The following is a 14,951-nucleotide window of genomic DNA, read 5'->3' on the forward strand; positions in this document are numbered from 1 at the left end:
GCTACACACGGAGGACCAAACAGGATCCGTGTACGTGGGATGTCCGAAACCGGCAGCTCCGTGGAGACGGACACAGCGCCGTGGGTCCCCGCCAGGGGCCAGGGAGGCTGCCCCTCGGGTACTGAGTTTCTTCCAGGAAACGAAGATGTTTTAATATTAGATCATGGTGGTGCTCCGTAACTTGGTAAATGCACTAAAGAACACTGAACTAGGCTTTCTGAACAGGAAGATTTTAGGATCTAGTAATTTTATTTCAGTAAAGCGGTCCCTTAGGGTCCCCCACAGGTTCCTGGGTCCCAAGCATCGCCCATCATGTTTCTGAGTTGGTGCAGAGACCCCGTCTAGGGTCAGTGCAGAGAACCTCACGCCTCTGAAGCCTCTTCCACCCCGTCTTCTCACTGCTGTGCCACCAGAACGCAAGATGCTTTCCATTTCAGGGAAAACAAGGAACATCTTTCAGGCTGATTTTTCAGTAGACAGCATTTCCTAGTGGATAAAACTGAGCTCGACGGACTTCCCAAGGAGAACAGCTAAGATTGGAGAAACTTGAAAAGAAGCAATCACAGCAAGGCAGGATGGGATGAACACAGCTGCCGAGCACCCCGGCTCTCTGGGCCTGGGCCGAGGAAACACCCCACTTCCAGGGCCCTCACGGGGCGTCAGCACCTCAGGTGCGGTGGCCGGGCTCCTGCCTGGACCGCGGGGCCCAGCAGTGAAGGTGGGAGGGATTCGCAGACATGCCCTGTACAGATGCTGCCCCACCATCTCTGCCAACACGATGCTTCTGGACTCAGAACCCAGCCCCCTCCCCAACCCCAAAAGTGGCTAAAGGACCAGAGGAAGCAAGTGCAGGCAGCGGTCGCCCTCACCAACCTTGCCACAGGGCATGTTAGGATCTGGGAGCGGCAGCCTGAGCCGTCAAGTCACAAAGCTCACAAGGACGGAAGAGAGTCTGAAATGCACAGAAAATCAATCTCGGCCAGCGGCAGTCACTAATGGAAGTTTCGAATTTCAGCTGAAACAAACACAACCTATTAGCCGAATTACGCGGCCGGACCGAACGAAAGCATGTAACCTAGCCTCAATTCACCAGATCAGCTTTTCCAGAGGTGGTTCCCCCAACAACCATTTTCAGGGATCCAACGACAAAGCAGTTGCTTGTTCCGTGGTCCGTTTTCAGCTTTAACAGCCAACACTTCTCGTTTGACGGGTAAGGAGGCGTTTCTGAACACCGGCATCTCCTACTCACGTCCCTGGCGCTCCGACTTCTCGTGGCGAGTGTGTGGCGTGGCCCCGCTGTCTCCAGCACCCACACACCACAGCACGGGGCATCCATCCACCCAGGGAGCGTTCACTGTCCTCTGCGAACCTCCTCGGGGGCAGTGACTAAGACCACGCTCTGAGAGCTGATCAGATCAGAGTCCTCGGCATGAATCACCAGCCTCCCCGGGGTCTGTGAGTGGAGTCGGACCTCCGGTGGGGAGGCAGAGACCCAGGGGCCCCCATCGCTGGACCTGCACCCTTGGCCCCTGCGGGAGCCCTGCTCCCCTCCACTGACCACACTCAGTGGGAAAGACAGCCCCTTCCTCCCCAGGAAAACGGCAGCCCACTCCAGTATTCTGGCCTGGGGAACCCCACGGACAGAGGAGCCTGGCGGGCTACAGCTCATGGGGTTGCCAAGAGTCGGACACGACTGAGCGACGGAGTTTTTCCTCCTCAGGCAAATTCTCGGCCTCTGCCGCTCAGTGGCATTTTTCTGCCGAGAACGTACTATTAAACACAGAATCAGCTGGATCACAGAAGTGCCATGACGGTCCACTTCACTTGGCAACACTGACCATCTGGAAAATGGTAAACGCTGCCAACCTAGACTGTAATTTACTGGGTCCAGAACCAAAATTAAAATAAGACTTTTAGCCACAGATGACTCTGGGCTGCCCTAGGCTCACCCAGTTTCAGTTACTGGCAGCAGAGCCCCGTGCTGGGGCGCCCAGCGGGAGGCGGGGAGTGGGGAGGATGGACGGGGCACTGGCTGCGGCTGCCTGGCCCCGGTGAAATGCACAGCAGCAGAGAAGCCCGTGACAACAGTGTTTCTGGATGAGACTGCGTATGAAGCCGCTGAAATCACTCCCTGGGCTTCAGTGTGAGACCGGCAGGGGTGATCACGGGGGTCTCCTGCAGTGACCCTCGCAAGGCGCATCCTCAGTGCCCGTGCAGAGATGGAGCCTCGTCCCCAGTCCTGCGGGGAGGGGGGTCAGCTCTCCCCACAGGGGACGCAGCTCCTAGCTGAACTCACTCACCTGTGGGTCACCTGTTGCCACCTGTCCCATGGGGGCCACACAGGCCTGGCTCCCTGGAAAGCAGGCCGAGGTGGGTCCCCTGGATACTGGCTGGGGAGGCGGGTCGCCCCTGCCTGTCGGGGGGCGGCCTCTGTACCAGGTGCCAGGGCAGTATCCCCACATCGAAGTCAGGAAATGGCCCTACAAGAAGCAACAAGTCCAGCCTAAAGCTGGGGGCGGGAGGCAAGATGGGCCAAGTGACCAGGCGGTGAAACAAGAGAGTTCTAAGACAGAGACGAGGCTTACGCCCACTAGAGGAAGAACCTCACCCTTCGGTCTCAGCAGAGAGCCCGCTCCCCTGCCCAGCTGTCCGAGGGGACCCAGCTTGGCACCGGCCCATCAGGGAGACTGCGACGGCCGCTCCAGCCCCACCGCCCGGCCGTCAGCCACTGCTGCCCAAGCCCTCAGCTCCTACCCCGGAGAGAAAGGGCAGGGAGCCCTGAGTCACCGACCAGATAATTGCTGCCCTGAGCTGGAGGCCAGGGCTCCCACGATCGGGAGCATAGCACAGTGACCCCGTGTCCCCTCGAGCTTGGGGGCGGGGGCAGGTCAGAGGCGGGACGGCCCCGCGCTGGAGGAGCCCTGCTGGTGCTGGCGGGGACGTTTGTGAAGAAGGGACCAAAAAGGGCACCGAGGCCCAGGTCCCCAGGAGGCGGGGAGCCGCCGGGCAGCCTGGCAGAGTCCCGTCCGGGTCCCACCCTCGCCCCTGCCCAGCGAGGCTTAGCTGGAGGGGGCTCCTCTCCGGATGTGACCCCTGGAACTGCCCCTGTTCGTGATGGAAACCCATCCTGGTACGTCGCCAGCTGATCACGAGACGACGCACCGTCAGCAGCCTCCGCAGCGTAACCGTGGCTGGAGAAGCCAGAACAATCGCAGAGAGGAGCCGGCCGAGCACCCAGGCAGCGGGAACCAGGGCTCGAGGCGGGTGGGAACCGGCCTTCAGGAGAGACGCTCGAACGTCACGCGTGCAGCCCCCGTGCTTCAAACAGCGCCCGAGACCCTTGCCTGGAGGCCGGCAGGAGGGCCGCGGGGTCTCTGCATGCTCCTCCCACCAGACTGTCTCCTTCCAAAGACAAATGATGAGCAGAAAGCCAGCAACTCCCCAGCCCCCACACAGAACGTGTTGGGGCCCACGGAGGCTTTCCACCGCTGGGGTCACACACCTTCCACTGCACGGGAGGCTGACTTTCTACATCCTGAATATAAACCGAGTGAAGGCCCCGCAGGCTGGTTGGGAGTTACGGCAGCGGTGAGGTGGAAACACCACCTGATTGGATCATGGCATCCACAGAAAGCCCCCCTCAGCTGCCTGGGACCTACACGAGGCCCCGAAACCCCAAGACAAAGGTTCTGTCTGCGGGGAGAGGCCTGCCCCGGAGCCTGCGGCTGAGGTCACCCGCCGCCCCATGGTCTGCGCATCAGGACAGTGACCGCCGGGGGCCACTAGCACGTCCTGAGACCTGGGCCCAGCGGCAGGGGCAGGAGCCAGAGGGGAGAGTGAGGGGGCTGCTCGGTGGTCTGTGTGCACAGCCTCCCCGAGCCACCCCCAAGACCGGGAGTGGGGTCCCCAGCTCCCGGAGCCCCGCTCCTGACGCCCCGCTGGCCCCCACTCTGCCCCCTCCCCAGGGCAGCCCACCGGATGCACCTCCCCGGGGATCAGGAGGCCCGTCCCGCTGCCCCCTGCCCCAGGTGGAGGGTCAGGCCTCTACGTGACCAGCCTCACCCTGCCCCCATCCGCCCCCGCTTCCCGACAAGCGCACAGGTCGAGTGGCCCTCAGCGTCCATGACTCACTCCCCAAACCTGAAATCAGCCCTAAGTGCGTCTTCCTGTGTGGAAAGCCCACTTGAGAAACGGCGGTGCTTTCTGTCCACTCTGGAGGCCGTTTCTCAACCTCAGCTGTGTCACCGGGAACTCTCAGAGGAGAGGATGTTTAGATAAAGGATGCCTTTCCGGGGCCAGGCCTGCCGAGGAGGCTGGAGGGCTGGAGAGAAGCTTCCAGAACAGGACGCCACAGGGGGACGGAGGTGAGAGCCTCCACCCCGCCTCCCCCACAGGCCTGAAGGGTGGAGGGTGGCTGATACGGCCAGCTGCAGCCGCAGGGTGCCAGGATCACCCTGGGTAACGAGGCAACCGTTCCAGACCCCAGTCAGTCCTCACCTGACAGGCACCCCACTTCCTGCAGCCCCCATCCCGATTCTTGACAAAGGACTTTCCTAACTCGCAGGGTTTTGCCTTTATAAGCCTCAAATCCTTCTTGAAATCAGTATCTCCTGCTGTAATCCTCAGTCTGGCTCAAACAGAACTTTTCTATTTCTATTACAGATTGTTTGTTGACTATTTCCATTGACACGGTGGAAATACAGACAGCCCCCCTCTGAACTGAACAATGATGACACGTTACACGGCCCAGGGGAGGAAGGGGTGTCACACCGCTCCTGGGGTCACCCCTTCAATGCCTAGCCTTGAGCTGGACTCCCTCCAGCATCTCCGCCAACAAGAGACGGAGACCCCGTCTGGGTCAGTCAGCTGGCGGGAGCGGGGAAAGCCAGCCCGCCGGGGCCAGAGCCTCCCTGCCTCCTGCTGCCCCTCCCTGGAGGGCTTCTCCCCGTCAGACCCGGGGCCCCTCCTGTCAACAAGCACCTCCCCAAGTCCCCTCACTGGGAAACGCCAGCAGCACGCGAGCTGATTGCCTCTGACCCGCTGTCCCACGGGATCGCGATGACAGGGACTGAGATGCTCATCCACAGGGGTGAGCAGACAGGGCCAGCCTCTGAGCCCCGCAAGGCCCTCAGCCGCGCGCACAGGGGGCCCGCGTACCCGAGACGCTGTCCCCAGGTTTTTCACGAGGAAGCAGACATCCTCACGCGGGCGTCAGCCTCTCTGGGGTCACCCTGGAAGAGGAGGTGGGGCCACGGGCCGGCACGTTTGGGGGAGCCGACGTGTTCCGAAGCCCACCCCAGGACGCAGCCCTCCAGCAGGCCACCCGGGTCCCCACCTCCTGCCGGCTGTCGTGGGTGAGCTGACGCTGCCAAGGGGACCGTCTGGGGACGCAGCCACAATGGCTGCTGCAGCTTGACCCTCGGGGACTGTGAGTGCCGGATATGGCTACTTTTCTCTACGGGGCTTCTTTCTCTCACAGGTTCACAGGAGTCGGTTACAGCTGATGGACACGATGATTCAGGCCCACACACCCCTCCTGCCAGTCACTTCCCTCTCGAGTCTTATCACACGGAGTTTTACACCGTGATGCAGGCAGATCTGCCCACCTGCAGATTTTGACGACAGCAGAAATGCTGTACACTTTGATATTTTTAAAGATGCTATCTGACTTCTGTTCCGAGGTGACAGAAGCTTGCTGGCTGACTGATCAATTGATCTGAAGACCCCACCACAAAACTGGACAGGTGAAGGAACAATCAAGTTCCAGCAGGAGGAAGGGATTTGCCCAAAGCAGCAGGTTCAGGGCAAAACCCAGGAGTCCAGTTCCCCATCCGGGTCCCCAGGCAGGGCTGTCAGGACCAGGAGCCGTAAAGATTCCAAGCGGTCACAGTTGGACGGATAAATAACTGTGTTGTGCTCACTCAGCCATGTCAGACTCTTTGAGACCCCATGGACTATATAGTCCGGGCCCTCTGTCCATGGGTTGCCTCTGGAGTGGGTTGCCATGTCCCCCTCCAGGAGATCTTCCTGACCGAGGGATAGAACTCACATCGCCTGCATTGGCAGGCGGGTTCTTCCCCACTGGACCACCTGGGAAGCCACGGACAATTAGGAGAGAAGATAAAATTTCCTAAGTGCTAGTTTTCACGATCTTGACTAGATTACAACTCCTTCATGACAAGAATCGTATTTACTGTTGATTTCTACCTTCCATCAGGGTCAGAAACTCAGGGTCGGGCAAGTAACTGGGGGAAGCAGATGGGCGTGTCCCGCAGACGGGCAGTCCTTCCTGGGGTGGCCGCAGGAGGCAGCCACACCATGGGGCCACCAGCCCAGCCAAGGGGTTTCAAGTCTTTGTGACGGCCGAGCCAGAACAAGCCACGCTATCCGGCCTGGGGGCCGCCCTGACGATGTCTGCCCAGCGCGGTGGATGCAGGCATCATCCCAGCTCCAGAACCCACTAAAGGCCTGTGGGGGACTCTCCGGTGGCCCGGGAACAGCCACGGCAGGGAACTGAGATCCTGCAAGCCATGTGGCACAGACAAAAGATAAAAAAATAAAAATAAATAAAAAGCGCTACGGATTCGACATATACAACACTCACTGCAGAGTAAGGAGTGTTCACCCTCTCTCAGCCACAGCACTTCAGACCTCAGCTCGGTTTCGTCCACTTCCTATCAAAGCAGCGATGCCACGTACAGCTAGGGCGCCCTGGCGACTGTCTACGCAGACGCGGTTCGGGGCCTGGCATCCGGGTCTGAGAGGCAGGACGAGTCCGCCCAGCTGTGAACGTGTCCTCAGCATCTGCGTGAATTTGGGGGGCGGGAGGGGGACAAGGCAAGTGTGTTTAAGTTGAGATAGAATCTCTAAAAAAAAATATCGAAACGATGGGGGAAAACAGCCCTGACACCACCCGTTTGGGTTTCTGTCTGAAAAGCCTTTTCTAGTTACACCGCCAAGAGTTGCAGCAGCGCTGAGCCGTCCGGCCGGGCGGCAAGCAGCTCTGAGCCCGCTGGTGGCCCCGGCACCGGGAGCCTCGACCGCGGGAAGCCGTGGCGTGGACCGGCCCATCGGCACTCTCGTGAGCTCCAGATAACGAGAGAAAAATAGGACAGATGACTTCTGTCCCCACCTCTGGACCGAGCGTGAGCAGAGGCTAGGAGACGGAAGGCTGGGGCCACCCCTGCTGGCAACACGGGAGTCCATCCTGTTTCTCTTCCCCTGAACCCCGAGCGGTGCCTGCCCCGGGGCACAGGGGCACAAGGCTGGCCGTCTCTCCCGCCCGCTGACGAGGACGGGAATTAGTGCCGAGGGTCGATCAACAAGGTTGTGTCTTCCGCGGCCTGCAACTATTTTTTAAAGGGAAAAGCAACTCATGATAAATGCATAACTTCTTCAGTTCAGATCTGTCGCTCAGTTCAGTGGCTCAGTCGTGTCCGACTTGAGACCACATGAACCGCAGCATGCCAGGCCTCCCTGTCCATCACCAGCTCCCGGAGTTCACTCAAACTCATGTCCATCCAGCCATCTCATCCTCTGTAGTCCCCTTCTCCTCCCGCCTTCAATCTTTCCCAGCATGAGGGTCTTTTCAAATGAGTCAGCTCTTCGCATGAGGTGGCCAAAGTGTTGGAGCTTCAACTTCAGCATCAGTCCTTCCAATGAACACTGAGGACTGATTTCCTTTAGGATGGACTGGTTGGATCTCCTTGCAGTCCAAGGGACTCTCGAGAGTCTTCTCCAACACCATAGTTCAAAAGCATCAATTCTTCGGTGCTCAGCTTTCTTTGTAGTCCAATTCTCACATCCATACATGACTACTGGAAAAACCATAGCCTTGACTAGACGGACTTTTGTAAGCAAAGTAATGTGTCTGTTTTTTAATATGCTGTCTAGGTTGGTCATAACTTTCCTTCCAAGGAGTAAGCGTCTTTTAATTTCATGGCTGCAGTCACCATCTGCAGTGATTCTGGAGCCCAGAAAATAAAGTCTCTCACTGTTTCCATTGTTTCCTCACCTACTGGCCATGAAGTGATGGGACCAGATGCCATGATCTTCGTTTTTTGAATGTTGAGCTTTAAGCCAGCTGACTTCTTACCAAGTCAGTCACTGTGGTCTTCGAAGAGAATGATTACACAAGCCCCGCACCCCCCCACCGCTTTTTTCCCCCTATTGACATGTTGTTATTTGAGTAAGAATAGGCGATTTAAGCAATGATGCCATTCTTTTTGCTAGGCAAAACTGGAACAAAATGAAGTCTATGAAGAAAACATGTTTTGCTTTCTTTTGTTTAAAGCTTCTAAGACAGGTTCCAAAGCCCTCTGGATAATCTTGGAAGTGCCTTTGACACGGCAAACACAAGATAAAGATCGCCTATCTCTGTCTTTCCCGTCAAAATGAAAGTACATCTGCTGAGCCGAGTATGATGTCGGGGAAATTTTATTGGTGGGTGAGTTCAGTGAACTGTTATGATAACCGAGGGGCCAGAGTCAAGGCCAGCCTGAGTCACATGAATCAGGCGTCCTGGGGCTCGTGGGGGTCGGGGGGTGGGGAACCAGAGTGCGGACGGCCCCCCGGGAGCCCCGGCCAGGATGAGCATGCCCCGCCCAGCAAACGGCGAGCGGGTGGGCCTCGGGGAGGGGGACAGGAGTCCAGCATGCTCCACCTGGGGGCCTTCGGCCGTTTTCTGAGTCAATCGATTTCCTGCGAGGCCCTGAAAACTAGCTGATGTTTGGAAATACCAAATCCAAATGTGAAAGGACAGAGAAGTCAGCCTTGTTCTGGCTAAAGCGCCCAATCTTCACAGTTCCTGGGTAGGAAGTTGGGAAAGTGACAGGAACACTCTGAAAGCCAGGTGGGACAAACACCTTTCCTTCCAGAAGGGCTGTGGAAACGGTCAGGCGTTTTCACCTCGCTGACTCTGAAACGAAGGGGTTTTCTGTGTCTGCGCTCAGGATGGTGGCCGGGAGGCCAGGACACACACTGCCTTGAGTCCGATGACCAGACTCAGATGCCCAACCCCACCAGGCTCTGCGGGGTCCTGGGTGCCCCGAAACCCACAGCTTGTAGAGCACGTCCGTAACGCTCACTGTGATTTCCGTAGTGACTTTTTATTTTTTGCCTGAATACATGATACGACCTCCAGCTTGGCGTCTCATATACAGCAGGTGCTCTCACGGTTGTGGAATAAATCTCAGTGAAGTCTAATATTTAAAGCACGATCATTTGATAAACAGCTTGCTAATGCATAGTGACCTTTGGTAAGTTACTAGATGGCAGAGCTGATAAACAATTAATATATGTTCATTCCCACTTTCCCCCCAAAAGTCGCTGATTCTTATCCTTCGCCCGTGTCCTCCACGGGCTTGAACATCCCTGTCGTCCCACCACTGGGCCCAGGGCCGGGCCGCAGTCCTGTGGACGGCCTGGGACGGTCACGCCCTCCCCTGTTCAGGGACGGAGCCCTCTGGACGAGCCTCTCACAGAACTCAGCAGGCGGCAAGAGTCGATTCTGGGGTGTCCTGTGTGCACCCCCAGGGAGCAGCTAGGGGCAGCAGCCGTGAGGACCCAGCCGGCACAGGCGCTGGGCTGAGCTGGAGAGGACGCCCCTCGAGAGGCTCACGGGCTCGGGACCCCTGGCCCCGAAATGGAGGCGATGACCAGGGCTGTGTTCAGACTCAGCAGCGAGAGCAGAGACGGCAGGGCACAGGCTGCTGACCGCAGACCACTGACACAAGCGCCTACAAGGGCAGGTGGCTCATCCCTCGGAGGAGGGACAAGCAGGGCCCCGTGAGCGCCCTCCCTGCGACCCCGGCGGGCGGGTCCTGGGCTGCTGAGAGCCACACAGGCCAGAGCCGCGGCCCCAGCAGGCCCCAGAGCCCGCTGGCCGCCGCCCCGGGGACCCCCTCACCTTCAGGAGTGCAGCGATGCCAGCCTGACCCAACTCGCCCCGTGGACAGCCGCACAGTCCCCGCTCGCAGCCCTGCAGGGAGCGCGGGCGGCGTGTCCGCCGACCACAGCGTGCTGCAGGGTCAGGCCGCGGCCGCAGGACGGGGTCGGCCCCGCCTCCTGTTTCACGGGTTTATCTGTATTGAATCTGTATTTTGGGTTTGGCTCTATGGCATAAGTATGACGTAATGTCAAGACAGAATTAAGGAATTTCATAATAAACGAAGTCAGGATTAGGGTTCTCGGAGAAGTTTCTGGGCTCTAACCATGCTTCCCGGTTGGGAAATTGCCCAGGATGTAGGTACTGATGACCACCAACTTCTGCGAGGCACCGTACCGGCCACCTGGATGGGAGGGGCCACGCTTTTTTGGGGTCTGTACATTCTTAATCCCTTGCACTTAAAAAAAGCAGAGGAGCGGAGAGGAGGGCGCCCAGCAGGCATTTGCAGAGGGAACAGACACGGCCAGGCTAGCGCTCTAACTCCACTGGACGACCACCCGAGGGGGAAACCGGACTCTGGGAGAGTTTCGGGGTCTCAGGAGCTACAGGCGGGACGTGCACGGGAGTGAATCTCACCAACGCCGCCCTCTCGGCCACATGCACTGTCACACCTGGACCTTACGACAAGCAGAAAAACGCCGTCCCCGGGCTGACAAGGACCCCGAGAAACAGCCCAGGAAGATGCCCCCACGCCTCTGTCACCATGAACTGACCACAAGCGAGGGACGTCCTGGGCCCCTGCTCACACCTGCCAAGGGCCGTGTCTGCTGTGGGGTCACGGGGGCCACACACATGGACACGATGCCCGCTCAGCAGCCCGCCTGACAAACACAGACCGAGACCTAGAGCTGCGGCCAGAAGCTACGTCCCAGCCCCTCAGCGGTCCCAAGGGGAGGTGCCTCGCTCTCCCACGGCCGACGGGAGCTCCAGGGGAGGCGCCTCGCTGTAGAGCAGATGGGAGCCTGAGGCCAGAGGCACGCACAGGGAACCCCCCCACAGGCCACTCAGGAGCTGCCCACCCATCAGGGCCAGCAGGGCCTGCAGGACACGGAGGAAGGAAGAAAACCGGTCCCTCATGGTGAAGGTGAGACTGGCCCAAGCTGGGGCCCAGTCTGAAAGGTCCGATGCCAGGCCGTGCAGAGGAAGCTGAAATCCAGCCCCCTTGACCCGGAAAGCAGGGGTTGCTGGACCGTGGCCCGCGGGTTTGGTACAGGTTTTACATCTTCAAACAGCTGAAAAAATCAAAAGAAGACTAATCACTCCTGACACGTGACAATTACAGAAAAGTGGAACATCGCCGTCGACAGCGAGGTCTCACTCTTGTCTGTCACGGGCTGTCACGGCTGTGCCCACACCATAGGACAGATCGGAGCAGACAGGCCACGTGGCCTCGGAGCCTGAAACATTTACCGTCACGGCCATCACCGCCAGGACAGAAATGACTAGGAAGCCGGGGGCTTGATCAGTGCTTCTCGAAGCCAAAATGATTAGGCCCGGTCCATCTGGGTCCCCCAGGCCCACCTATCTTGGTGAACTGGTGCCTCCCTGCCCACCCCCCCACAAAGCTGGAGATCCACATGAGGTCCTGGCGGAGAACAGCATTGCACGGGCAAGGCGGGTGAGAACAAGCACCATCATGGCCCCAGGTGAGGATGCAGAACAGTGAACAAAAGGGGCAACTGCTCCTGCCTCAGGGGCCCCGCCTCTAAAAGTCCAACCCAGGGACATCTGAGGAAAAACACCGCTGACTTCCAGGGCTGGTGACTGTGGCGGGGGACGTCTGTAATCACAGTCCATAGACGGGCTGGCTGAATCAAAAGGGAGTGTCGTCCAGCTGCGTCCACAGAACGTGCGGACATGGAGCGACCCCCAGACGCACTGAGAGAAAAGCTATGACAGAGTCTCCCCCGGTGAGAACTGCTCTGTGGAACGTACAAAATTCCGAGAACTCTGAGACGACGAATCACATTGTCCACAAGTTCACACAACCATACAATCCCGGGCCTCCACTTTCTTCCCAAAATGTTCAGCCACACTAATAAACCAGCCGTTTTCCTAACACATCTCTGCCTCTGAATCCACACAGGACTCGTGGACACTTCCGTTCACCGATCATGGGTCCCTTTGTCTCGACACTGATAACCTAGCTTCCCGAGTGTCATTTGCTCCTGACACTCGATACTATTCAGGCGCTTTTGACAGCGAGAGTCTGCGGCTGCAGGCATGGTCCTGACTTCTGGACCAGCTTATCCTCACTGCCTTTCTCCAAACAACGGTCTGTACAAAGTAAGGTGATTCAGAAGATAAAACATGGATAGTGTCCAAGCACCGGTTTTGGCAGACTCTTATTCTCAGACGACTGAGGCCCAGGACAGATTCCCCACGACTGCCGTCTGAAGTCACCTGGTCCTGTTCTGATCCTTCTGGTTGGGAGACTCTGGGTGGGCCTCCCGGGGTTTCACGTATATGCACGCCGGGCGTGTGGATCACCTGCTGCGCTGTCTCTTCACAGCATGTGAAGTCACTTCCACTGTGTCCGACTCTGAGGCCCTTCGGAGGGTTGACCCTATGACCCTACTGTAGCCAGCCAGGCTCCTCAGTCCACGGGATTCTCCAGGCAAGAATACCGGACTGGGTTGCCATGCCCTCCTCCAGGGGATCTTCCCAACCCAAGGACTGAACCCACGTCTCTTATGTCTCTTGCACTGACAGGCGGATTCTTTACCTCTGAGCCACCTGGGAGGCCGCAGCAGGGGTAAATAACTCTGTTTCTCCATCTCCCATTCACTCCGGAGGACTTGCCCGCTGGGAGCCCCTCGCCACCGGCCGCCAGAGCCAGGAGGAGCCCCCCACCCCACCCAGCGTTCCTGGAAACCCTGGCGTGGGCTGGCGCACCCACGCCTCCTCTGCGGCAGTGTCAGGATGGTGGCTGTCTGCGACGCAAAGTAAACGGTTGGCATCCACACTCTTCCGGCTGTCAGACTACATCACGAGTTCTGTCTGCCAAAAAAGTAGGATATGTGCCTACCGCTTAGAAGGCAACTAAGGGTATGATCAGAGCATCTCCAAGCAAACGTCCTCGTGAATCTCCTCACGTAGAAACACAGGCAGTCAGCAGGGACCATCCAGGCTCTGGGTGGGAGCTCGGCCCCCGACACAGGGGGGCCCCGCCCCAAGTCCGCACACACCCAGCTCTGCACACACCGTGATGTGGCCACCAGGCCCTGGGCTGCTGACCCAGGCTGGGATGTGGCTGCTGCTGTAGTGACCCAGGGCTGAGCTCAAAGATGCCCTCCGCCTGCCGGCTCCCTGTCATCACGGGCCCCCATCCTCCCGCCTCGCCCGTCTGTGGCCCCCGCCCCCCACCCAACAAAGCTGCTGCTGCTTTTATGTATCACCTGCCGGACTCACCAGAACGGGACCCCACTGACCAGCACACACACATCACCTGCCGGACTGACCGGAACGGGACCCCACTGACCAGCACATACGCATCACCTGCTGGACTCACCAGAACGGGACCCCACTGACCAGCACATATGCATCACCTGCCGGACTGACCGGAACGGGACCCCACTGACCAGCACATACGCATCACCTGCTGGACTCACCAGAACGGGACCCCACTGACCAGCACATATGCATCACCTGCCGGACTCTCACCAGAACGGGACCCCACTGACCAGCACATGCGTATCACCTGCCGGACTCACTGGAACGGGACCCCACTGACCAGCACATACGCGTCACCTGCCAGACTGACCGGAACGGGACCCCACTGACCAGCACACGCGTATCACCTGCCGGACTGACCGGAACGGGACCCCACTGACCAGCACATGCGTATCACCTGCTGGACTCACTGGAACGGGACCCCACTGACCAGCACACGCGCATCACCTGCCAGACTGACCGGAACGGGACCCCACTGACCAGCACATGCGTATCACCTGCTGGACTCACTGGAACGGGACCCCACTGACCAGCACATACGCATCACCTGCCGGACTCACCGGAACGGGACCCCACTGACCAGTACATGCATATCACCTGCCGGACTCACCAGAACGGGACCCCACTGACCAGCACATACGCGTCACTTGCCGGACTGACCGGAACGGGACCCCACTGACCAGCACATGCAGGGCAGGGCAGGCCCTCGAGCAACACCCGTGGAATGGCTGAAACCGAAAGGGGAACCAAGACTCACCCGAAGCACAGCCAGCCCCTGCAGAGCTGGGCTCTGGTTCACACGGAAGCCTCTCCAGACCCACCCTGGCCACGCCCTGAGGCCAGGGTGCAGGACCCGGGCTCTTTCACAGGATCGGGACGGACCCACAGGAGCGGTGCAGCTATAGGTGACCTGTATACATTACACATGCTCTTTGCACGCCTGATACATTTCATTAAAAAAAAAACAAAACTGCTTATAATCCCATCTTTCCAAAATGCTAAAAAATAAAAGTGTCTGTTTTTTAAGAGAATGTGGCCAGAAATTAGAAGGCTGGGGCCAGGCTGCCAGATTCCAACTGGCTCTCAAGTCTGACCCTGCTGGGATGAAGGTCAAGGCCGAGAGCAGGGCCAGCTGCACAGAGAGCTCCCCCCAGGGTTGGGGACGCGGGGTCACCTGGCCGCATCCGCCCACCCAGAGCCTCGCGCCAGCACTACCACTCTGCACATGAGCCGGGAAAGGAGGGGCAAGGCACGCAAAAGGGGCAGAGAGGTGGCTGAATTAACAAATCTGAGCTGTTACAAAGACTCCAGCATGATCCTACAGCCCTGTGGCAATCAGAGCTGACCACAGACTGAAATTTTAATGGTGCAAATACTGAAGATGTGGACCCACAGGCAGCGTTTTCCGCTTGGTACAATTAGGGTTTTAAAATACTGTGTGCATTACATTTTAATGTACCCAGCTGGCTAGGTTGACAACACAACTGCTCATTCACATTAACAGAAAAATTAACATAAATCCCCATAATTTTAAAGGTGCATTCGAGCTTAG

General features: G+C 58.4%; 1 protein-coding gene across 5 annotated transcripts in view; it reads right to left on the bottom strand.

Moving 5' to 3' along the window:
- Positions 1-14,951, bottom strand: part of ATP11A (ATPase phospholipid transporting 11A) — a 100,202-nt gene that overhangs the window by 55,452 nt on the left and 29,799 nt on the right. Inside the window, exons 1-2 of one of the 5 annotated variants that reach the window (XM_043477560.1) lie at positions 1,415-1,974; positions 1,091-1,372 (exon numbers count right to left, since the gene is read on the bottom strand). The exons of 1 other annotated variant lie outside the window; for it this stretch is intronic. In XM_043477560.1, the coding sequence (XP_043333495.1) occupies positions 1,091-1,336 (246 nt within the window). In that variant the 5' untranslated portion in view covers positions 1,337-1,372; positions 1,415-1,974. Of the gene's footprint in view, positions 1-1,090; positions 1,975-2,300; positions 2,518-14,951 lie in introns of those variants that run through there. 3 more of the 5 variants (XM_043477561.1, XM_043477562.1, XM_043477559.1) reach the window with 3 other exon arrangements.

This window comes from Cervus canadensis, chromosome 9 (assembly GCF_019320065.1).
Source record: "Cervus canadensis isolate Bull #8, Minnesota chromosome 9, ASM1932006v1, whole genome shotgun sequence".
In the NCBI taxonomy this organism is placed as follows: Eukaryota; Metazoa; Chordata; class Mammalia; order Artiodactyla; family Cervidae; genus Cervus; species Cervus canadensis.